The sequence below is a fragment of the Microcaecilia unicolor genome, chromosome 9, assembly GCF_901765095.1.
Source record: "Microcaecilia unicolor chromosome 9, aMicUni1.1, whole genome shotgun sequence".
NCBI classification, from domain to species: Eukaryota; Metazoa; Chordata; class Amphibia; order Gymnophiona; family Siphonopidae; genus Microcaecilia; species Microcaecilia unicolor.
Genome location: NC_044039.1, coordinates 169,699,579 through 169,726,033, shown reverse-complemented (window position 1 = coordinate 169,726,033; position 26,455 = coordinate 169,699,579). Strand labels below are relative to the sequence as shown.

The 26,455-nt window shown below is 44.0% G+C and overlaps 1 protein-coding gene across 2 annotated transcripts in view; it reads right to left on the bottom strand.

Moving 5' to 3' along the window:
- Positions 1-905: 905 nt before the first annotated feature.
- The window catches only part of LOC115477343 (galectin-3-like), a 56,484-nt gene continuing 30,934 nt past the window's right edge, over positions 906-26,455 (bottom strand). For both annotated transcript variants that reach the window (XM_030214161.1, XM_030214160.1), the window contains 3 exons: positions 18,021-18,109; positions 11,246-11,411; positions 906-1,064 (listed from right to left, as the gene is read on the bottom strand). In XM_030214161.1, coding sequence (XP_030070021.1) covers positions 909-1,064; positions 11,246-11,411; positions 18,021-18,109 — 411 coding nt within the window. In that variant the 3' untranslated portion in view covers positions 906-908. The remainder of the gene's footprint in view (positions 1,065-11,245; positions 11,412-18,020; positions 18,110-26,455) is intronic.

The following is a 26,455-nucleotide window of genomic DNA, read 5'->3' as shown; positions in this document are numbered from 1 at the left end:
TCTTTGACACATTTGTGCAATTTTACTGTAAAGGATGAACAACCCATTCTATATATGGTGTGGGCCTGCATATATAGCCATACATTCTGGTAAAATTGACAACTGAGTAAGTGTCCCTGGTTTCTAAACTGTACTTGGTGGTTGTAAGAAATGACTTGGCAGTAATTGACAAAACTGCTATCTCAGCTGATTCATGTGTCAAAATGCATGTTATACAGTAGAAGATAAAACCCAAATTAGATGTCAAAGTGCAAGTTTATTGCATCATTACAGAATTTAAAATTCTATAGAAAAAATTTTTTTAAAAGCTTGAGCAGGTTCACATCTGGGAATAGCATAATTCATATCCTAAAAAGTATATGTCTGCTGCATATCTTGCTAACAACTATGTATTAATAGCCTCTGGCACATTAACCTTTTCACTGTTTTGTATAGCTGGAATGTATGTGAATGTATATACATAATTGGACAGTCCTTCTTAATACAGTTAGGATGACAAGTGTATGTTTGGTATGTATTCAAGCTTATGCTAGTTCTACAACATCATGTGTGGTCCATCTAATCTGTTTGATAACAGTAATTATGTACTTTAGCCCACCTCTGACTTTGCCCAACTGATAGAGATAATTTTACCAGTTATGGAATTCCATGTAATATGTAACCTTATTCATTTGCAATACTGAAAACTACTTTTAAATGGATAGACATGTTATTTGATAATTTTATTATAAAAGATAAAGCAGAAAGGATTGTAATACAACTGCACCTATACTTTAAAGCATGTGCTTCAGGAGAATTGTGAATAGCAAAAGGAAGCTCCAAATAAGGTTTAGAGCTTCCTTTTGCTATTCACAATAAGTCCAGTTTAAACAGTAGCCCAGTTTTTAGCCAAAGTATGTAAGTTGGTTTTATGCCATTGTAACCTCAACGTTTGTCAGAGTGATGTCACCATCAATGCAAAGCTTGTTGATTTCCTTTAGTTCTTTAATACGATGATTGTATTGGAACAAATGCTCATTGTTGATGGCAACTCTGAAGTGGTTTGTTTCACAGAGAATTTGAATCTGAAATGGTAAACAGAATTTAGTGATACTATACCATCTTAATATTAAGTTCAACATTTTAGTTTCTGTATTTTTGGTGACTATAGCTAAATGTATTCCCTGTGGGAATGATTCCTAAACTTTGTCATGACATGCCCAGTAGGGGTTTACTTTGTTATAGTACACCATTCACTTCCCCCTCTTTCCCTACTATCCATTACTTCCAGCCAAAGACCAATCAGGTGAGCAGTCGGTCATCTTGCCAATTGCTGCTGCTTTGTCTTTCCTTTGAAGTCAGAACTATATAGGGCCTGAGAGTTTTAGAAGTATCTAGCCCTGCATTGCTTTGATCATTGGGGTGAGGGTTGCTTGTTGACTGTTAGTGCAGTGATCACCTTCCCCTACTTCTGCCTGTATGCTAAAGTCCCTCACTCAATAGCTTTTAAGGCACCATGAGACCTGATTTGACAGCAAGGCAACCAATCACATGCCCTCCAAGCTTTTGGTCTGCCCAAATTGTGAGGTACACATTCAGCTGCAAGGCAGTGACTCTCTCTTGTAATCTCTATAGGAAGCACACAGCAGTGAAACAAAAGGCCCTTGAAGGGAACATATCCATTGAAAGCAAATGTAATTTGAAGGATAAAGACTTCTTGGTCTCCTCTTACAAGAAGCTGATATTTCGGCTATTATAAAACTAACTTCTTCATTCCTCCAACCTCTTTGGAACAACTTTGATACCCTTTGCTAGCAGCTTGTGAGGGTAAGGATCTATGGCTAACTCTCCATCTAGTCCAGCAATTGCAGCCCTTTTCAGAAAATGTTCTCTTGCTTTATTTGAAGGTTTTAGATACGTAAGAGGATGGGGTAATATGTGGAAAAATAACAGGCTCTACTGTAATTATGAGCTACATCTTTCTGACAAGAAAAGGGATACTTGGGAACAAATTCAGACAGTATGTTTCTAGACATTTAAAGTGATAAAAAGAAATAAGGGAATTCAAAAAGTCACCGCCAGCGAAAACATGATGGAAGAGGGAAAGGTGATGCAAATATAGAAAAGCATACAAACTCAACACATGGAAATCAATGAGCACAAATGTTTGTAGTAAAAAGGTTCAAGATTTGCAAGCCCTAATGTTTGAGGAAAACTTGGCTATTGCTGCTATTACATAGACATGGTTCAATGATTATATGACCATACTGGTCTGTAATCATCTTGGTGGAGTGGCAGCACTGTATGTGAAAAGCAATATCAGAGTGGCTGAAATGCACGGATCCTGGAGGAAGGAATAAGCTATGTGGATCATCCTGGAAAGAAGATGGAACCTGTATCCACATGGATGTTATCTACCGACCCCTGGCACTAATGGAGAAGCTGGACAAGGATCTGATAGAACATATTCAAAAGCTTGGTATGAAAGGGGAGGCGCTATTTGTTAGGAGATTGGAACGTCCCATTGGCAGAATCGGAAAAAAATAGGGAGATCGTGGATGCCTGTCAAAGTGCCTTGCTCAGACAAATGGTGACAACCTACAGGGGAAGGGCCAAAGCTGGTTCTAGTGCTCACAAATGGAGGAAGTGTTTCCAAAGGCTGTGTGGGTGCCCACCTATGTAATAGTGATCATAACACAATATGGTTTGGTATAAGAGCAAAAGCAGAGTGCGGATGCAGAAAACTCAAAGTAGTAGATTTCAGACATACTGATTTTAATAAAATGGGGGAATACCTGAAGAAGTGATGACATGAGTAGGCATAGGTGAAGTGGAAGCGCAGTGGTCCAAGCTGAAAGCTCTTATAAATATGGGAACTGATCTTTACGCAGGAAAGTAAACGAAAACAAGAGAAACAGGAAGCCTATATGGTTCTCCAAACAAGTGGCTGAAAAAATAAGGGCAAAAGAGGTTCATTCAAGAAATATAGTAGAACGTAACAAGAGGCTCGCAGAAAAGATTACTGGATTAAACTGAAGCGAAGAGGGAAATATGGCTAGAGCAAGCTCTGTTGGAAGAGAAAAAAATGACTAAAGGTGTAAAGAGAGGTGACAAGACCCTTTTCAGATATATTGGGAAGGGAGAAGAGGTAGGAATGGAATTGGTAGATGAAGATACCAAGAATGGCTATGTGGAGAATGATGAGGATAAAGTGAACATGCTAAACAAATACTTCTCTTCAGTGTTAATGGAAGAAAATCCTGGAGCAAGACCGCGGTCGGCTACTGAAGCAGTAGTTGGGAATGGAGTGAATATTGTGCCGTTCACTGAAAAAAGCATTTATAAACAGCTTGAGAATCTGAAAGTGGATAAAGCTACAGGGCCAGATGGGATACATCCCAAAACACAGAGGGAGCTCAGAGAAGTCCTGGTGGCACCTCTTAAGGATTTATTTAATAGATCTTAGAGATGGGAGAAGTTCTTCAGGACTGGACATGAGCTGATGTGGTCCCGCCTTCACAGAGGTGGAGGCAGGGAAGAAGTGGGAAACAGGCCGGTAAGCTTCACGTAGGTGGTAGGAAAAATAATGGAGTCGCTGCTGAAGGAAAAGATAGTTAATTTTCTAGAAGCCGATAGGTTACAGGATCTGAGGCAACATGGCTTTACCAAAGGAAAATCCTGCCAAATGAATCTTATTGGCAGAACTGAATGAAGGATATGTGCTAATGTTATTTATGTGGATTTCAGCAAAGCCTTTGACACGGTCCCTCACAGAAAACTCATGAATAAGGTGAGACGACTGAACTTAGGACACAAAGTGGTGAACTGGATAGGAAACTGGGTGGTTGACAGTGTAGTGGTAAATGGAATCTGCGCGGAGGAAAGGAAGATGAATACTAGAGTGCCTCGGGGTTCAGTGCTGGGGCTGATTCTGTTTAATATATTTGTGAGGTAACATTACTGAAGGAAAAGTTTGCCTTTTTGTAAATGGCACTTAGCCAATAGAGTGGATACCCTGGAGGGAGTAGAAACCATGAAAAGGATCTCCAAATGTTAGAAGGATGATCAAGGGCCTGGCAGTTAACTCAGTATTAATAGATTGTAATTAAATTTTATCAACTTGGTCCAGGTTTATACATTTTTGTTATTTTAATATGCACTTAAACTCTAATGCTCAAATTATAACCAAATCAAATGTTAAAACGTTAAAAAAAATATATTTTAGTGCTCAGTGTATCAGTGATGCAGTACCTTCAGAAACCTTCAGTATATGAAGCACTGCATCACTGATATACTGAGCACTAAAATATATTTTTTTAATGTTTTTATATTTGATTTGGCTATAATTTGAGCATTAGGGTTTAAGTGCATCTTAAAGTTAAAATTTAATGCCAAGAAGTGCCGAGTGATGCAGAATATACCAGATTGGAGGGGAGAGATTGGTAAGGTTGGCTCAAGAGAGGGACCTTGGGTTGATGGCGTCTGGGGGTCTGAAGGTGACAAAACAATGGGACAAGGCGGTGACCATGGCCAGAAGGATGCTAGGCTACATAGGGAGGGGTGTAACTAGCAGAAGAGGTGTTGATTTTCCTCTACAAGTCGTTGGTGAGGCCTCACTTGGGTTCAATTTTGAGGCCATATCTTACTAAGGATGTAAAAAGACTTGAAGCAGTTCAATGAAAAGTGACAAAAATGGTATGGGATTTGCGTTGCAAGATGTACAAGGAGAGGCTTACTGGCCTGAACATGTATACACTGGAGGAAAGGAGAATCAGGTGATATGATACAGAACGTCTGATAGTTCAAAGGTATTAATCCGCAAACAAACCTTTTTGAGGTGGTAGAACTAGAGGACATGAATTGAGGTTGAAAGAGGGCAGACTCAGGAATAATGTCATAAGTATTTTTTCACGGAGAGGGTGCTAAATACCTGGAATGCCCTCCTGCAGGAGGTGGTGAAAATGAAAACGGCAACAGAATTAAAAAAATGTGTGCAATAAACACAAAGGAATCCTGTTTAGAAGGACTGGATCCAAAGAAGCTTAGCGGAGGTTAGGAAGTAAGACTGGTAATTGGTAAGCAGAACCACTACTGAGCTGACTTCTACAGTCTGTGGTCGGATCTTGGCTGGACCAATTCAGCTTCAAAAGTTCGAGAACAAGGCCTGTGTTGGGCAGGCTTCTATGGTCTGTGCCCTGATCATGGCTGAATTGATTTGTGGGAGCTGGAGTGGAGCTTTTCAGCGGCTTTGACATTAAGAAAGTTTAGAACAAGAACCATTCTGGGTAGCCTTTTACTGTCTATGACCTGAAAATGGCAAGGACAAATCAAGACCAGGTATACACATGAAGTATCACATGCCATATGTAATGAGTTTATCTTTTTGGTCATCTGGTTGCTGTCATCCACTGTTACTGTGTGTAAATATCTGCAATCTGACCAGAGCCTCCTTGGAACATACAGGAAGTAACTCCTTTTTAGAGGTCTTAGTAGCATATGGTTGTCATTCTCAGTCCTTAAAGGCTGCAAATAGGGCAGGTTTTCAGGATCTCTCTTAATAAGCATGTGTAAAATTGCATGCCTACTGCTTCTATTGTATAGAAATCTTTCTTGCATATGTCTTAGGGGGTATCTTGAAAACCTGCCCATGGCTATAGTGTCTTATGCCATTGGATAGATTCTCCAATCACATCACCTACAGCAGTGCTTCTCAACTTCCTCCTATATGCATACATTGCTAGTCAGGCTTTTAGGATCACCACAATGAACGTGAACAAGACAGATTTGCATATATTGAGTTTTTGTTATAAAACACATCTCTTATATTCATTGTGGTGATCCTAAAAACCTCAGTGGCAAGGTCTGCAATATATAAGAAGATTGAAAATACTAACCTACAGTGGTGGTTCTCACTGTCCTTGGGGTACGCTTATCCTGTGTTTTTCAGGCTTCCCACAATCAATGTGCGTATGTGATTTTAGTTACATTTGTTTCATACATATTAATTATGGGTATCCTGAAAACCAGGTTGTGTGTGCTCTGAGAACTGGGTTGAGAACCACTGACATGCGATATTTTGATATTCTTGTTCTACTTCTTTCACTAACTGGCTTCCCAAAGGTGGTTCAAAATTTAAAACTACAAACAAAAATGTAAAAAAAAGAACTACAGTAATTTAGTGGAAAGAGTATCATCCATACTGGTGGAAGGGTAGGAAAAATACTAAAGGGGCGGTAGGGAGCATAGGAAGAGGGATGGCAGTGGGGGCTGCAACCCCAGTGATTTAGGACCACATCCCCCTCTAATCAGAGCTAAATGCGTGTGTGAAGAGCTAGGTCTTCAAGGCAGTTGCCTGTTTCGGACCTGGCAAGAGCCAGGCGATGGTCATTCAGGGAATGGAGGGAGTAGGAAGGAGAATATGGAATTGTAAGAAGATAAATTGGCCGTAGCTAGAAGATTGCTAGGCTGTCTAGAGAGAGGTGTGACCAGCAGAAGAAAAGAGGTTTTAATACCCCTGTATAAGACGTTGGTGTGAGACCCCACCTGGAGTATTGTGTTCAGTTTTGGAGGCCATATCTTGTGAAGGATGTTTAAAAAAATGGAAGTGGTGCAAAGAAAAGCTATGAGAATGGTATGGGATTTGCGTTACAAGACCTATGAGAGACTTGTTGACCTGAACATGTATTATACCCTGGAGGAAAGGAGAAACAGGGGTGATATGATACAGATGTTCAAATATTTGAAAGGTATTAATCTGCAAACGAACCTTTTCCGGAGAGGGGAAGGCGGTAGAACTAGAGCACATGAAATGAGGTTGAAGAGGGGCAGACTCAAGAAAAATGTCAGGAAGTATTTTTTCACGGCGAGAATGGTGGATGCTTGGAATGCCCTCCCGTGGGAGGTGGTGGAGAGGAAAACGGTAACGGAATTCAAACATGCGTGGGATAAACATAAAGGAATCCTCCTCAGAAGGAAGGGATCCCCAGAAGCTTAGACGGTGGTGGGAGGCGGGGCTGGTGGTTGAGGGGGCGGGGATAGTGCTGGGCAGACTTATACGGTCTGTGCCCTGAAAAAGACAGGTACAAATCAAGGTAAGGTATACACAAAAAATGGCACATGTGAGTTTATCTTGTTGGGCAGACTGGGTGGACTGTGCAGGTCTTTTTCTGCCGTCATCTACTATGAGGCAGATGCAGCAACCAAACGTAAAAAAATCTAAATCGTTAAAGTCCCTAACGATTTTAAAATAACGAAAAATGCACCAAAAAAAAAAGTCACACATGCTGAGATCGGTAGTGAAACGTACAATGTATCAAAGAATCACAATACACATCGTTAATCGGCCCCCAAATCATGCGCAGAGCAGCCAAGCGTTATGTTAGCTGCTCTGCGCATGCCACAAACAGTCAAAACACAGTCAAATCGCAAGCACATGGCTCCCAAATAAAAACAAAAATAAAAAAAAAGGGTCGGGAGGGGGCAAGGGCGCTCATCAGGAGCATCCTGTACAGACGGCCTTGCCCCCCCCCCCCCCCCCGCTGCTCCCCACTTTCCGCCGCTCCCCCCACCCCGAAAAAGCAAAATTCTAGCAGCCCCTGCCCCCTCCCCACTTTCCGCCGCTCCCCCCACCCCGAAAAGCAAACTTCTAGAAGCCCCTGCCCCCCTCCCTTCCTCACTACTCTCTCACCTCAGCTCCGCCTCCTGACATCCTCCGTCCGTGCCCCGCCCCCTTTTGGGGTCGTCTCCGCCATTCCCCTCCTCCATCGGGCCCCCCTTCCTCTTACCGGGCCCGTGCAGCGCCTCTCTCCTCTGTCCGAAGGCGCTGCACGGGCAAGAAGAAAGCTGAATCAGCTGATGCCTGCCTTCGCGATGGCGCGTCTTTCTCCTGCTGCGCCCGCCCGTCTGACGTCAGTAACCTACGTAGGTTACTGACGTCAGACAGGGGCGGGCCCAGGAGGAGAAAGACGCTCTATCGAAGCTAGGCGAAGGCAGGCATCAGCTGATTCAGCTTTCTTGCCCGTGCAGCGCCTTCGGACAGAGGAGAGAGGCGCTGCACGGGCCCGGTAAGAGGAAGGGGGGCCCGATGGAGGAGGGGAATGGCGGCGACGACCCCAAAAGGGGGCGGGGCACGGACGGAGGATGTCGGGAGGCGGAGCTGAGGTGAGAGAGTAGTGAGGAAGGGAGGGGGGCAGGGGCTTCTAGAAGTTTGCTTTTTCGGGGTGGGGGGAGCGGCGGAAAGTGGGGAGCAGCGGGGGGGGGGGGGGCAAGGCCGTCCGTACAGGACGCTCCTGATGAGCGCCCTTGCCCCCTCCCGATCCTTTTTTTATTTTTATTTTTTTATGTGTTTTCTGAGGTCCTTTGGACCAATCACAGCGCTTTTAGCTCTGCTAATGCGCTGGGATTGGCTCAAAGTTTGTTTATTTTTTCACTTAACACTTTTTCCTGGCACAGAGCTGTCCTAACGAGAGGTCCAGACCTCTCGTTAGTTTTCCTGCCTTTTTCCTGTGTAAAGGCAATCGGAAAAGGTTAGTGCATGTCGTTTCAATGGGGTTTTCACACTAATTGCTCATCTCCATTCCGTTTTCGTTAGCTGCTACTGTCGTCGGAAAGTAGGCTTAAGTGCATGGAAAGGATAGGAAATTCTTCCCTGAGGGCTCATTTAACGATGAAAAACGTTTAGTGCATCTACCTCTATGTTACTATAAATATGCAGGAATACTGGTTTGTAGAGCCTAAACACAAGCAACAATGTTTTGTAGATAATTTGCTGTTCAACAGGGGAACTAGTGCTGAGCTTGGAGCAGGGGAGAAATATGATCACATGTTGGGCATGTCTTATGGCTGTGCGCTTAAGAGTCTGAACCTTTTTAAGTCATGAAAGAGGACATTCATGGTAAACTATTCTAGTAATCCAGCCTAGAAACAAAGTAGTGAGAGAATAAGGGAATGAAGGGTATCATAGTCAAAGTACCATCTCACTCAACGCAGTTGTCTGAGAAAGCCAGATTTGCACACTACAGAGATTTATGGTAAGAAAGTGAGGTGGGAGTTGAGTATAACACCTAAATAACGAAAGGAATCAGCAGACTGGACAGTAGTTCTGAAGAGGGTCAGGGTAAGATTTTGGCACGGGAGTCTACTAGTAAGCCAGCAGGCAGCTGCTGTTTTTTTTATTATTATTATTATTTAGAACTTATGAGATAACAGCTACTGAGATATCATGACAAGACAGTCTTGGAGGACAATAGTGGAAGAATTTGTGGGAAAAATCAGCAACATTTCATCCATATAAAAATAAGAGGAAATACCAGAAGATTTTAATAAGTGCAGCAAAAGGACTCAAGAAGAGGTGAGAGAATAGATCCTTAGGGGATACCACAAACTAAGGGATGTGAAAAGAATGTTGCTGAGCAGGTATGCACTTTAAAAGAGCAACCAGTGAGAAATAGAAATATGACAGCAGAGAAGGGCCAAATGGCACATCTCATCTGCCCATCCTCAGTAACTTCTAACTCTTCCTTTCCTAAGGGAACCCACATGCCTGTCCCATGCTTTCTTAAATTCTGACACAGTCCTCGTCTCCACAGCCTCCACCGCCTTTTTGGTGAAAGTATTTTCTTAGATTCCTCTTAGTCTATTTTCTCGTTATCATGTGCCCCCTAATTCCTGTGTCTACCTTCCTCTGCTCTCTTCTTGTTGCAGGCAGTTTAATAAGAAAGACAGGCAAAAGCTGGGTCCATAGCACACACTCGGGAAAGATAGGTCAAAGCTGCATCCATACCCCTGCCACAGCTTTGTGCTGATCACAAGAGAAAAAAAAAGCTACACGCACGTGTATAAGCTGTTCTGGTCATGCGCACAGCAGCCACATTTAGCAATTGGCTGCTCAAATTGCTGCAAGTCTGTGCAGCTATTTTTAGCTTGGTAAATTTTACCAAGTATCTCAACACTCAGTGATGTTCCAGGAGACTTTAATGCATCTGCCCCTAGGTCCAATAGTTATGATGGCTATCCAGCTTATTTTCGAAGTAGATCGCTGGCCATCTTCCAACACAAATCGGGAGATCGCCGGCGATCTCCTGAACCCGGCCAAATCGGTATAATCGAAAGCCGATTTTGGCCGGCGCCAACTGCTTTCTGTTGCAGAGCCAGTCAAACTTCAAGGGAGCGTGTCGGTACAGTAGTGAAGGGATGGGGGCATGCTCACGAGATGGCCGGCTCTAACGAGCATTTTTCCGACTTCACTTGGTCCCTTTTTTTCAGGACCAAGCTTTAAAAAGGTGCCCCAAATGACCACCGGAGGGAATTGGGGATATCCTCCCCTTACTCCCCCAGTGGTCACCAACCCCCTCCCACCCCCAAAAAAATATATATATTTTTTTGCCAGCCTCAAATGTCATACCCAGCTCCCTGTCAGCAGTATGCAGGTCCCTGGAGCAGTATTTAGTGGGTGCAGTGCACTTCAGGCAGGTGGACCCAGGCCCATCCCCAACTACCTGTTACACTTGTGGTGGTAAATGTTAAGCCCTCCAACACCCACTGTACCCACATGTAGGTGCCCCCCTTCATCCCTAAGGGCTATGGTAGTGGTGTACAGTTGTGGGGAGTGGGGTTTGAGGGGGGGGGTTTGGGGGTCCAGCACCCAAGGTAAGGGAGCTATGACCTGGGAACTATTTTTGAAGTCCACTGCAGTGCCCCCTAGGGTGCCCGGTTGGTGTCCTGGCATGTCAGGGGGACCAGTGCACTACAAATGCTGGCTCCTCCCATGACCAAATGCCTTGGATTTGGCCGAGTTTGAGATTGCCAGCATTAGTTTCCATTATTGGCGAAAACCAATGCCGGCCATCTCAAGCCCGGCTATCTCTGACATTTGGCCGGCCCCAACTGTATTATCGAAAAAAAAGATAGCCGGCCATCTTTCTCGATAATACGGTGCTGGACTGCTCTTTGTGGCGCCGGCCATGTATTTGGCTGGTGCCGTTCGATTATGCCCCTCTATGCACCCTAAACTGGACCAAACTGTATGCTTGATGTCAATATTAGATTGATAAAAATCTTGAATAAATTACTAATTCATAAAGGACTGCCATTTTAGTTAGATGGACCAGTGCTGGGAAGAAAATGACATTAGAAGAGGAGGGGAAAAGTCAGTCACAGTCAAAGGTCTAAAGTCCTTGTACTGGTGCTGCTCTACCCACCTCGTCTCATCTAGTGTGAACATAACAGAAAGGAGTTATTATCGGGTAAAAGTAACTATTCTTTTTACCTTGAATGGCTTTCCATGTTGAAAGGGAAACTTTGGAGTATGTTTTTCCTCTTCCCCCCAAATATTGTTAATCATAGTATTACGAACAATAGTGTGAGGTCTCTTATCGAAGCGTGGGTTGAGGTGGAGTGCAACATCGTTGTTCTTTCTCAAGTCAACGGCAAATCTGTAGGAAATATAGATTTTCAGTGTTAACTCTAGTAGTCACCTTTTCCACAAAACATGCAGTGCCAACTTATTTAAGCATAACTTTATCTATGTATTTTTTAAAACATTCACCAGGTTAGGTTAGTTTTTTGTTTAACTCTATAATCTGCTTAAGTTCCTAAGAAGTTTGCTTAGGCTAAATCTTTAGAACTGATGACAAAGTTGTATGTTCACATTTTTCTGTATACTTTCTATGACTCTTAAGTAAAAGCTCGATCCAAAAAAAAAACCCAAACGTACTAGGTGTGGGAGTACCACACAGTGTGTGGAGGTGCACTTAATCTCCACGAAACAAAGTAAGGGAAAACAAAGAGGGGGTGGGGAAGTTTGGCTGTTTTCAAACAATGGAGAAGACGTATGATTGTAAATAAAAAGTAATGTTTATTACAACAACTTGACTCAACACAGCCGTGTTTCGGCGCAGTAGCGCCTTCAGGAGTCTTCCACAGGTTTTAACCGGTACTTGAATGGTTAACACACCAGAGGTATAAACTGTGCTAGAACAGTTAACACATCAGAAACAAGGGGGAACAAATGCACTGAAGGGTACACAGTTCCTTCTCGCCAAGAACCATATGAGATATGAGCAAACAGAATCGTGGAGATAAGAGGGGTGACAAAGCAGTACAATTTTATGGTTTATAGTGGGCTAGAAAACCCAGATCTTTAAGTCATGTCTGGTGGGTGTCAAAATATTTAATCATTCTGACTTCAAAGGTCCTATGTTCCTGTATTGTTTTAAAGTTCCCTTTCAGTAGTCTTACCATAAAATCTCTTCTTTAGCATCTGACTTGTTTCTCCAATGTAGCACCCTTCATTGCTACATTGGGTGCTGCATTGGAGAAACAAGTCAAATGCTAAAGAAGAGATTTAATTTAAAATGCCAGTACCAACCAGGATGTCACCTCTGTGGGGCAGCACTTTACAAAACTAGAACGCTGTACCAGTGATTTTATGGTAAGCATACTAAAAGGGAACCTTTAAACAATACAGGAACGTAAGACCTTTGAAGACAGAATGATTAAATATTTTGACATCCACCAGACAGGACTTAACAAGATCTGGGTTTTCTAGCCCATTATAAACTATAAAATTGTACTGCTTTGTCACCCTCTTATCTTAATGCATATCTCCCTGTCCCTCATCCACCCAGCTCTTCCTGTCTCTCACCTAACTCACCATCATCCTGTAAGACTGTCAATGAAATGCTTTGATGTTTCACTTATATATATACTGTCATCTATCAGCATTTGCTTATTTACGATCTGACGAAGAAGGGCTACCTTCGAAAACTAATCAAAAAATGTTATGTCCAATAAAAAAGGTATCTTATTTTCTTTTCCATGTTTTATTTTGTTCTATTTCTATTGATTACTTTTAAAATTGGACTAACACGACTACCACATCTCTCTACTCAAGAACGAAAAACCTACACCACTAGAGGAAAGATAGACCCGATTATATTCTGGCAACAGATCTATGATAACGAATGGACAACAAAGACAGACACAATCAAATTCCTCCAAGAGTGGGACAAAAGATGCAAAACAATATTAGACAACATCGCCCCAATTCAAATCAGAACCTCGCATAGAAAGAACTCAATACTGTGGTTCAATGAAGAACTGAAAAAACGTAAAACACAAGTTAGAAAATTAGAATGTGCATGGAATAAAAAGAAAGATGAAGCCACATTTAAAGCCTGGAAACAACTCCGAAGAAAATACAAATACACCATAAGACAAACCAAGAGATTATACTACAAAACCGAAATAGGACCAAATTACAAGGACACACACAAACTCTTCCAACTTGTGAACAAACTAATAGACACCATGTCAGTCTCGAGTAACAGTAAAGACACACCAAGAGCTGATGACCTTGCGAAGTACTTCAAAGAGAAAATAGTACAACTGCGACAAAAATATACCTCTTAGCCCCATCGAATACACTGCAGTACTAGACTGTCTAGACCCAGACCATGGAGCATACCCTGCAGATAGACCTATCTCCCAGACGCTTAAAAGATTTGCTAAATCTCATTGCAAACTAGACATTTGTCCAAATAACCTTATGAAATCGGCCCCTCAACCCTTTAAAACAGATCTAACGAAACATGTGAATTTCATGCTACAACATGGACGCTTCCCAAGGGAGAAAGGAAACATCCTACTCACCCCCATACTCAAAGACGCAAAGAAAAACACGAGTGAGTTAACCAACTATAGACCAGTAGCATCCATTCCCCTAATAACCAAAATAACAGAAGGGATGGTCACCAAACAACTCACAGACTATTTAAACAAGTTCTCAATACTACAAGAGTCCCAGTCAGGATTTCATTCTAATCACAGCACTGAAACAGTACTAGTTACTCTCATGAATAAATTCAAACAAACGATTGCAACCGGTAAGAATATATTACTTCTACAATTCGACATGTCAAGTGCCTTCGACATGGTTGATCATGGAATCCTACTACACATCCTTGACTACTTCGGCATCGGAGGCAACGTTCTCAGCTGGTTTAAAGGATTCCTAACCATGCTTATATCAAGTGACATCAGATTCAACAACATCAGCCACATGGACACCTGAATGTGGAGTTCCACAGGGATCCCCCCCTTTCACCGACAATATTCAACCTAATGATGACACCCTTAGCCAAACTATTATCAAAATAAAACCTCAACCCATATATTTACGCTGACGATGTAACGATCTACATCCCATTCAAACAAGACCTAAAAGAAATTTCCAATGAAATCAACCAAAGTCTACATATCATGCACTCATGGGCAGATGCCTTCCAATTAAAACTCAATGCAGAAAAAACCCAATGCCTAATACTCACCTCTCAGCATAATACGAGCAAAGTTACCACCATCAACACCCCAAAGAATCACACGAAAATCACAACCAAAAGATGTTCCACTCAATGTGGAAATTAAAAAGAGTAAAACCATACTTCCCCAGAACCGTTTTCCGGAATTTGGTACAATCATTAGTACTCAGTCACTTAGACTACTGCAACTCATTCTATGCTGGCTGCAAAGCGCAAATACTAAAAAAAAACTCCAGACAGCCCAGAACACAGCAGCCAGACTCATATTTGGAAAACCAAAATATGAAAGCGCAAAACCCCTTCGAGAGAAACTACACTGGCTACCACTCAAAGAGTGCATCACGTTCAAAGTATGCACCTTAGTACACAAAATCATCCACGGCGAAGCCCCAGCCTACATGTCAGACCTAATTGACCTACCACCCAGGAATGCCAAAAGATCATCTTGTACATTCCTCAACCTTCATTTCCCTAACTGCAAAGGCCTAAAATATAAACTAATGCACGCATTAACCTTTTCCTTAATGAGCACGCAATTCTGGAACGCACTGCCAAGGAACCTAAAAGTGACCTATGAACTGACCAACTTCCGCAAACAGCTCAAGACCCATCTCTTCGACAAGGTATACCACAAAGACCAAAACTTGTGAAACCTCCATACATACTTGTGAAACCCCATACATATCTAGCAATGTTAGGAATGCCCTAGGTCATGTCACTATCCAGTTTTCCATTACCATACTACCCAAATTACTTCTGCAACACTAAATGTCAATTCTCCTCTCATTCCCACTATCCATGATTTATTGTAAGCCACATTGAGCCTGCAAAGAGGTGGGATACAAATGCAATAAATAAATAAGTTAGGAAAAAAGGGCATACCTACAGCAAAATTTAGTCCACACTCTCCCCCTCACCTGTCCCCTCATTCATTCTTATTCTGTTTCCCTCCCTTCTCATGACCTTATCTTTTGCTAGCAGAGGTTGGCAGTAGAGAGTTGCATGGGGACAGAAATCTAATCCGTTCCTGTGGGAATCTAACCCATCCTGCCCATCCCCATAGGAATCTAAGCTGTCCCCCACCACAAGTAATCTCCATTCCCACCTCGGCCCACCCAGCCCTGCACCATTGCACCACAACACTGCATTACACCTTGCTGCACAGTCACCCTGACCCCCCCCCCCCCCTCAAGAAAGCCAGATTCTATAACTACTGGTAAAAGTAACATAAATGCATTTTCTTCCATACTGTGCCAAATAAATTTAAAAATGCACATTTAAAAAAAAAAAAAAACATCTGTGAACAACATGTCCCCCTTTCCTTTCCTTCCCATCTATGTCGGAAATGCCTAGCCACCTGCCTAAGGTTAGCCCCTGGCCCCTTAGAGGGTCTATCCCCAGCACAGCTCAGGTCCGCCTGCACCTGCCACTTGTGCTCTACACTAGCACCCTCCTCCCACTGACTGGGTCACAACCACCTCTGGGTGATTTTCTGCTCTCAAATTATCTCCAGTGGTTTCTAGGTTACTGGAGCCACACTCCCAGTGGTCCCACAGTTACCAGAAAGCATTCACAGACCCAACACACAAACCACCAGGATTCTTTATCAATCCAGACAGGCAGGGCGAACAAATGTGTTTATTCTCAGAACTTGAACAGTGGCAGAAAATGTACAATCGGCAAACAATAACAGGTAACTGAAAAATGGATCAATTGGAAAACTAAATATTTGTTTACTTTCTAAAAGTAACTGGGAAGATAAGGACATATAAATGCTTATTTACTGAGCCTCAGGAAAGAGATTCTGCTCTCTTTTCTTCCTGGCTAGGACTGAACTCAAAACCAGTAACTGCTAGTTAGCTTCAAACTCCAGGCCAATCAGAGCCCAAAACATAACATTTCAAAAAGATACTGCATCTTGCTTCCTGTTTGTGTTAAACTAAAGAAAACAGAATTCAGTCTCTGTAACAGTTTTACAGCAGAGAAACACCACCTGCTGGCCAAATAGGAGAAATACACTTCAAGACATAAATGTAGGAAAATATCCAATACATTTTGTACTATTTCTTCACAAGCAGCATGTCCCCCCTCTCCTCTCTGTTCCCTTCTATTCTATGTGCTCTATTTTCCCCTTTTCCATTCCTCCCTCTCCATGTATGTCCCCCTTACCAACATTTTTTCCAGCTCTATTCCTTTTTACAGCCCCCTTGCTTCCTCTCATCCACACCCCCCATGCACGACTCCATAGGCAAATACTAAAAGACGGATATAGCGGGATCCCTGGAATCTTCCCAGATCCTCTTAGAAAACCTTTAAAAATTCACCTTGTTCTTGCACAAATGTTGAGAAATAGGCATTTAAAAATATTCTCCTTTTAAAAAAAAAAAAGTGTTGATGTTTTAACACTGGATTATTCTCCCCTCCCCGAGCATATCTCTGTATATTCTGGTGGTCTAGTGGGGCAGAAAAGATCCACACTCTGTCCTGCCCACTGCTACCAATCCTCTTTCTGCAGCTGCTTCTTTGAAATGGCTGCAGAGACTTCAATTGGTGGTCTTGCAAGACTTCCACGTAAACTGAAGTCTCATTAGCCATTTTAAGGAAACAGCTGCAGCGAGAGGATCGGCGGCAGTGGGCAGGAAAGAGTAGATGTCTTTCCTGCTCCAATAGACCACTAGGATGTACAGAGGTATGCTCGGGAAGGGCACCCAGGGCTGGAAGGGAGGAAAGATGTCACTTGACTCACCTATGCTGCTGTGGGATTCCTACAGACCTGGGTCCATCCTTCTGGGATCCCTGCAGTACCCGTGGGATTCCTGCTAGCCCTGATCCCGTGCAGCTCTGTAGTTTGTAGCAGGGCTCCTGAGAGACTGAGCTGGGCCCAGGGCAGGACCGCCGCTGTGCCCCCCCCCCCCCCCCCAGGATGCTGCATAGCAAGACTTTAAAAATTGGGGGCTGGAGACCAAAGTGGGGGGGGGGGGAGACATTTTGCCCCACCATCCTGCCCCCTGCCGCAACTCCACATATCTTGGCTGGCGGAGGTCCCCAAGCCCTGCCAGCAGAATCCTTCCTCCAGTGCTGTTTTTCACCACCTTCCCTACCCTGCGGCTGCTTCCCCTCATGTCGCGTATGCTCAATGTCATCAAAACCAAGCACGTGCGATGTGAGGGGAAGCAAGGCAGGCAACGCGACGACAGAGAACAGTGCTGGATGAAGGCTTCTGCTGGCAGGCTTGGGGACCCCCCCCCCCACCAGCCAAACCAGAGGCCCTGAAGCCAAAGCCAGTTTGGAATCCTGTGTCTGCTCCTCCCCAGCCTCTAAGGGGGGCCTAGTGCCGGAATCTGTCTCTCTTCTGCTCCTGTTGGGACCTGAGTGATTGCGTTAATGCGATCAGCTGGGTCCCGTCAGGAGCAGGAGCGAGACAGACCCTGGAGTCAGCTCCCCTTGGAGGCTGGGCCCGCCCAGGAGAATCTTGCCCCCCCTGCCCCCCTCACGGTGGTCCTGGTTGGCAGTTCTTACTACACTGCTGCTCCCACTTTCCATGAGCCACTGGCAAAAAGGCAAACTGGACCAATCTGGCCTTGGGCTGGGACAACTGAACAGGCTAGAAAGACAGGTTTTGGGAGCTATATTTTATGGATCCCTGTCTTACTTGAAGTAACTCTGATCATGTCCCCTGTGTCATAATATCATCATAAAAACTATGTATATCATTTCCTTTACCTGTGAGGCTTTGCTTTCACTGTACCTTGAACTGTTATTAATAACTGAGGCATAACTCCTGCTGTAAGTGGTCGCTGATAGGGTATGGTCTGTGAACAAAGGGTAGCATTTATGAAACATATTACATTGCAGATCTACAGTGATTATGAAGACTTAATAACACAACTTTTTAATTCTTCCCTACTCTGGTCTAGCCTGGACTGGGACAGGCTAGACAAGGCTGGGGCTACTATTGATGCAGAATTCACAGCTTTTGGGGGAAGGGAGCTTCCCATTATTGCTCCATGGCAACGCCTAGAGGGCAAACTTAGTGTCCACAATGCTCTGGAAAGAGTGCAATTTGTGGCCTCTGAACGAGGCCTGTTTCTGCAGTGATTAGGATATAGCGGGAGGTAGATATAATAATAAGAAACCCCCCAAATAGTTGCAAATGAAGAATCATGACTATGGCCCAGTAGAGACCAGCGTCCACTGAAATGGAAGCTCAAAGCCCGGGTGAAATTACTAGATACAACAAAAATCTCAACTTCCTTCTCCACCAAAAGTCCTATAAAACAGCTGTGAGCCCAGCACCAGTAGGGTAGCCATATTCCTGCCTCTTAGCAACTGAGGACTCTCATAGAACAGGTAGACTTGTGCCATGAAACAGGGCTGGGGCACAGACTGGAACTCACTCTTTGCTCCAGGCTCCAAAAAGAAATATTGTCATCACTCGGCCATTTGCAGCTTAAAAAACATAACCCCATATGCAGTAGCTAGGTAGTGTGACAGGCATAGGTCCCTGGTGCCTGGCAGAGAGGCAGTGATACCAAGGGAGGCTGACCCAAGGCTGCTTTCAGCTCTCGAATCCCTAGAAATGGAGAAGGTCACTGGATAGAGCAGGGGTTCTCAACCCTGTCCTAGCCAGTCACATTTTCAAGATATCCTCAATGAATTTGCATGGGGCAGATTTGCATGCACTACTTCCATTGTATGCAAATTTATCTCATGCATACTCATTGAAGGTATCCTGAAAACCTGACTGGCTAGGTGTGTCCCAAGGGCTGGGTTGAGAATTCCTGGAATAGAGTAAGCTTCCAGGAACAGGGAGGAAGCTATTTTAAGACACATAAGGTTTCCTATATAGGATGGGGTTTGTTTACTATTTTCCCCCTTACTCAGAGAACTCCTGTGCAAGAGGGCCTAGCAAACACCAGGAGGTGGGGGAAGGGTGAGGATTTCCTTCAACTGGGTGGAAGAGTAGCTGTAAGGTGGCCCAAGTCTATATTGCTGTGAGGAAACCCTGGACTGGAATTGTTGCTAAATACCTGAGGCTTTGAGGTAGCAGTTACTGTTCTCCTTTACTAGCACTGTCCCAAGGTTTAAAGCAGTGGTTCTTAGTCCTTGGGGCCCACCATGGAGGTTTGATTGACAGGAGGCAGTGTCATGTGACAAGGCTGAAGCTGTCTACACCCAAGGAGGTTTACTTGCTTTCCTACACCGCTGCTGCCATCTTGATTCACTTAAAATACATTACTTTGCATGGTGGCAAGCTTTGCCTACTGGCTTCAGGCCAGATAAAGGGCCAAGCTCGCTCCTGGCGTCTCCTGTCAAATAAACCTCCTTGGGGCCCACCCAACCAATTGGGTTTTCAGGATATCCAGTTGAGATATACATGAGATAGATTTGCTTAACAAGGAGGCAGTGCATGCAAATGTAACTCAGGCATGTTCATTGTAGATATCATGAAAACCTGACTGGCTGGGTGTGCCCCATGGACTGGTTTGAGAACCACTGGTTGAAAGAATATTGAAGATTGGCTTGCAATAATTCTCATCTCAAAAGGCAGTATATATCCCAAGCAAGGAAGATTCTATGAAATATAGGAAGTTTACAACTTTTTGCCTAATTTATTGATGGAAAGCTGAGCCACATGGAAGGCAGAGTTTGGAACCCCTAAGCCTGGACTTTAAGAACCTGGAACCTGCATTCAGCAAGGAGGGTGGTTCCCCCCTCTTTCATTTGGACCCTGTAAGGCTGAGGCAGGCTTTTCCAAGAACCTTTTTTTTTTTTTCTTGGAAAGTGCCTTTCTTGAGGACTATTGTGTTGCTAAGGGAAGAATTGGGCCTGTGTGAAGTGTTCCAGGGTTTTATATCATGCTTGCCTTTCTTGAACTTAAAAAGTAAAAATCTACATGATTTTATTTTAAGCTGTCTGGAAGCTCATATTCTTTGTCATGTGGGAGATTGACTGTTGGGGACTTTGCTTCAAAGTTTTGTACTTTACGTAGACCTGCTCATCAGATTGCATCTGACTGCATTCTTGGAGACAGAGCCTATCAGATGTAGCAAAAAGAAAGAGCCTGGATGTTGTTGATTCCAAATGTAGTAAGCTCTATGAGCAGTGGCAGCAAAGGAACTGCATTTTCTGACATACACTAACCCTGATGCGTTTGTTATGTTGAGGCAGTGGTGTAGCCATGGGTGGGTTGAGGCCAACCCACTTTGGATTCAGGCCTACACAGCAATGGCACACCCTTCCTACAGCTGGCAGGGATCCCCAAGCCCTGCCAGCTGAAGACCTCCTTGAAGGTGCCCTGCACTCCTTCCAGCACAGCTCGGCAGCAGCTTTCCTCTGCCGCCCAACACTGGCGTGAAAACTGAACATTTACCAGGTGCAGGTGTTGAGTGGCTCATTAAAGCTACTGCTGAGCTGCGCTAGGAATCCCTGTCAATTCAGGCATTTAATATGTTAAGTTGAGCTGGGGGTGGAGAACTGCTAAGGTACTGCTTTTGGGAAAACACATAACTTGAATATGGTGCTAAACTCTCTGTTTTGGAACTGTGATAGCTGTGGCTGCATTAGTTTCAAAATTTGAACTGGGAATCACCCTAGAAGCTGTAAGTCCTCAGACACCTGAAGGGGGAAAACAGCTTGTTGCATAGCAAATTAAGTTGCTGTGATACCCACTCTATAGTTAAGGAGTACTTTAGGGGGGGCATAATGCAGGGCTCTGACCCCCAATTATACAGTTCTGTATTGAACTGTTGGCTATGTACCTTTTAATAATTAAAATGTATAATTCTCACTAAATGTGCAACCACTAGTTATATGAAAATGCAAACTAAAATTATTATGTCTTCTGCAATAAAGGCTGGATTTTTAGTGGTGCAGCTACCATTTAAAGTTAAGTACCACTGAATATCTATCTATCTATCTATGACTGCTGGTAACGATTCATTTAATTTAGTCCTGCTTAATAGGAGACCCAAATTAAATGGACAATATATTTGTTTAGTGGCTTAATATTGCCACAAAATGGGTAGTTGCTGGTTTTGCCTTTGTTCATCCTCAAAGTGGCCCATTAATATTATGATTAAGTGCCTAAAACCGAGGTAGCTAGACAAAGGCCTGCTGTCCAGTTACCTACAGCAACTAACCGACTCCCTTGACCTAGTCCTGCTCACTTTTTAGATGCCTAAATTAAGGAGCTTGGCAGGGGGAAATATTCATTTAGGAAGATCTAGATGCCTAACTCCTGACATCAGGTGCCTAGATCTTATGAAAATCATCTATAATATTGCTAAGAGAATCAAAGCCAGCATTACATAAGTACATAAGTAATGCCATACTGGGAAAAGACCAAGGGTCCATCGAGCCCAGCATCTTGTCCACGACAGCGGCCAATCCAGGCCAAGGGCACCTGGCAAGCTTCCCAAATGTACAAACATTCTATACATGTTATTCCTGGAATTTTGGATTTTTCCAAGTCCGTTTAGTAGCGGTTTATGGACTTGTCCTTTAGGAAACCGTCCAACCCCTTTTTAAACTCTGCTAAGCTAACCGCCTTCACCACATTCTCCGGCAATGAATTCCAGAGTTTAATTACACGTTGGGTGAAGAAAAATGTTCCCGATTTGTTTTAAATTTACTACACTGTAGTTTAATCACATGCCCCCTAGTCCTAGTATTTTTGGAAAGCGTGAACAGACGCTTCACATCCACCTGTTCCACTCCACTCATTATTTTATATACCTCTATCATGTCTCCCCCTCAGCCGTCTCTTCTCCAAGCTGAATAGCCCTAGCCTCCTTAGTCTTTCTTCATATGGAAGTCGTCCCATCCCCGCTATCATTTTAGTCACCCTTCGCTGCACCTTTTCCAATTCTACTATATCTTTCTTGAGATGCGGCGACCAGAATTGAACACAATACTCAAGGTGCGGTCACACCATGGAGCGATACAACGGCATTATAACATCCTCACACCTGTTTTCCATACCTTTCCTAATAATACCCAACATTCTATTCGCTTTCCTAGCCGCAGCAGCACACTGAGCAGAAGGTTTCAGTGTGTTATCGACGACGACACCCAGATCCCTTTCTTGGTCCGTAACTCCTAACGTGGAACCTTGCATGACGTAGCTATAATTCAGGTTCTTTTTTCCCACATGCATCACCTTGCACTTGCTCACATTAAACGTCATCTGCCATTTAGCCGCCCAGTCTCCCAGTCTCGTAAGGTCCTCGTGTAATTTTTCACAATCCTGTCGCGAGTTAACGACTTTGAATAACTTTGTGTCATCAGCAAATTTAATTACCTCGCTAGTTACTCCCATCTCTAAATCATTTATAAATATATTAAAAAGCAGCGGTCCTAGCACAGACCCCTGAGGAACCCCACTAACTACCCTTCTCCATTGTGAATACTGCCCATTTAACCCCACTCTCTGTTTCCTATCCTTCAACCAGTTTTTATGTTTAAAACAATTTTATTGATGCTTCAGCATTTCAAATCTTAGCAATACATTTCACTATTCAAATTCCACTAACAAATCTTACTGAATCAGCTTAACACAAAACAGCATAAAAATGGTTTTTAACATTTTCTCCCCTATCCCCCCAACTATCCCCCTTCCCCCCAATCCCGACAGAAATTATGGTTCAACATTTATATTGATGTCCAACCAACCAGAACACTTTTAACAATATGAATATACGGAGATTCCAATAAGAGGAGATATACAATAAAGACAAGATGATACAGTCTGTCCTCAAACTTTTAACTTTTCATCCCCACCTTGCCCTTCTGTTTTTATGTTTGAATGATTCCTAGTTTATGGACCACCTTGCAGCACTTAAACCACAATCTTGCAGAATACAAGTGTGTTAACCAATCATTTTGTACGTGCTCAACATAATACAATCAACTATCCAAGTGAATTCGACCAATTTTCTCCCCTTCCCCAACCTCTATAGGAATGATAACATCTGTCTCTTGAGTAGCTAGTGTGCCATCATCCCGCTCCAGGCCATCTCTTTTTCCAATAACCAATTATCGCTCTGCTGTGCCAGGCCGCGCGGGGTCTGGACTCTGATGAGCCCCACGCCACTGGCAGAGACTTCTCTTAGGAGAAAGCGTGGTCATGATGACACCAGACATAAACCACTGCCCCTACAATAGGGAAAACCTCACTTCAGGATTATAACCGCTCCTTCCCCCCCCAGCCCTCTCCCCCCCCCCCCACCCCCCCATCCCATGCCATGTCATAACCTATCGTTTCGTTTCTGTTTAAGCGTTCAAAATTCTACTGCGCGCCACTGCGGTCAGGGAGTCCCAAAATGGGGACCAAGTCCGGCAAAAAAGGTCACCACCAGGGGTGGATAAATCACCCACCCCCCGGCGCTCCAACGCACAAAATACAATCATGTGTGAGCGCCATTGCTGCAATGTTGGGCTTTCTCTCGTTATCCAATGATGAAGAATGCATTTCTTACCAATTAACACTGCTTTTTTCAAAAAGGCCCTTAGCTCTCCGGATAAAAAGGGGGACACCCTAAAGACTTCAAACAATTGTAATGGCGATAGTCGCCAAATGACCTCCCACATTTGAGAGACATGTTTATTTACCTGGCGCCAAAATCCCAAAACCCTCGGGCAACTCCAAAACATATGTCCCAAGTTCGCCGAGGGCTGGGCGCACTTTAAGCACTCATCCACAGCCTGAATAGTTGCTCGGTATGCTCGGTGTGGAGAAATGTACATCCTCAATAAGAATTTGTAATGGATCTCCTGCAGCGTCACATTCTCCGTCACTCGCCGCCTGCCCAGGAGACATGTCTTCACCTGATCTCTCTGTAGGTCCAGTGCCAACTCCCCCTTCCAACTGTCCACCACTATGTCATAATCAATGTCCCCTAAGTGTTCCCGTAACGTGTTATGATAGTATTTCAGGGGAATCATGAGCTGAGCATCTAAACCCAAAATAGTCAAGAGTATTTCCCATGTCTGCGGCGTCAGCGCTGCTGACGGCAGAGATCTTAAGTAATGACGCAATTGGAACATGGAAAAAAAATTCACCTTTGGAATTCCATATTCCTCTTGCAAAAGTTCTGGGGTTTTAAGTGTTCCATCTTCCTGATATAGTTGATGCAAATACTGCAATCTCTTAGCCGCCCAGGTGGTCAAATCTAACGAGATAGATCCCGGTATAAAGTCTTTATTACCCTGAATCGGCAACAAGGGTGAGGCCTCCGCCTCCAGGCCATAAAAATGACATACCCAACGCCATGCCCTCCGTACGGGTAGCAACAACGGTGCGAAAACCGGAGGGGTGCGCAACCTCCCCGGCCGCGCATGTAACCAAGCACTAAAGTGAAGGGGGGCGAACAGTCGCGTTTCCATTTCTGTACAAGAAAAATAAGAGGATCCTCGAAACCAATCGGTCAAATGGCGCATGTTACTAGCTATCGAGAAAAGCTTAACACTTAACAGACCCAAACCACCCTGGGTGCGGGGAAGAAAAAGCTGTGAGGCCCTTAACCTAGGACGTTTGCCCTGCCACAGAAACCGCGTCACTAGCTTCGTTACTAGTTTATCATCGCTATCTTTGAGAAATAAGGGCAGCATCTGTAAAACATAAAGCCACTGAGGGATCAAAATCATATTGTATAAGGCGATTCTGCCCATGAGAGACAAGGGAAGCGAAAACCACCCTTGCAGAGCTCGTTGGGTGTGTACTCGCAGAGGCTGGATATTAACCTCGTACAGGCGTGTTAAGTCTGATGTGATCAATACTCCCAGGTACTTTAAAGGGCCAGTGGACCATGTGAGTGGAAATTCCCCCCTCCAAGTCTCTCTAATCTCAGGTTGAACAGGGTAGGCAACAGACTTCTGCAGATTAAGTGTAAACCCAGAGTAATAACTAAACTCTGCTATAACATCCAAGAGACTAGGTAATGACTTATGCGGATCAGTCAAAGTCAGCAGTATATCATCCGCAAAAGCCAATCTTTTGATCGCAAACGAAGGACCGTCGATCCCCGAAATCTCAGTGTATCTTTGTATTGTCCGTAACAGCGGTTCCAAATACAACAAGAATAACAACGGTGATAACGGGCATCCCTGTCGCGTACCACGAGCTATGGGAAACGTGCGAGAGCGCAGGCCATTTACCATCAAGGAGGCTCGGGGACCACAATAAAGAGTTGCTATCGCCCGCCCATACCAAACAGCCAGGCCTACATACTCCAAAACCCCAAATAGATAGTCCCAGCACACCTTGTCAAACGCCTTTTCGGCGTCTAGACTCACCAATAACAACGGTTTTTACTGGGCTTGACTGTGCGCGATTGCGAGACATACTTTACGTACATTAATAGACGAGTGCCTACCTCGCACAAACCCCACCTGCCCTTCGCCCACCAAGTTGGCCATGTGAGGTGCCAATCGGTCTGCCAGCACCCTAGCCAGGATCTTTAGATCTACATTGATGAGTGATATGGGCCTATACGACTCCGGGTTGTCAGATGGCCTTCCCGGTTTTGGAATAAGCGTAATCAGTGCTTCGTTGGCGTGGCAGGGGAGCACCCCCCCAAGTATAGATGTTTCAAAACAGGACGTCAAGGCACCAACAATCTGGGGTAGCATACATTGATAATATTCTGATGTATACCCATCAGGGCCAGGCGCCGTGCCTCTCTTCAGAGACTTGATCACCGATTGTATCTCCTGCGCTCTCAAGGGAGCATTTAACTGACCTATCACTGCCTCTGATAATCGTGGTATACCCGAATCTTCCAGATAATTTACTAGTGAAGGACCACTCTGGGCCTCTGGAGCTGCATATAAAGAGGCGTAAAAGTCATGGAAAAGCTGCAATATCCCCGTTAGACTATTCTCCTGAGTCCCGTCTGGCTTTCTCAAGGAAGGGATAAACCTATTACCACTCCAGCTCTTTACCACTCTGGCCAATAGCCTACCTGTCTTGTTGCCATACCTATGGAAAGCAAATGAACGGTGAAATAATTGTTTCTTAGTACGTTCATGAATAAGGGAGTTTAGTGCTGCAAGTGTAGAAACCATCTCCTCTCGAAGCAATTTAGAAGGGGCCGCAAGATATCTGCGTTTAACTATCTGATACTTATGTTCCAGCTGGATTACCCCCTGGGCCATAC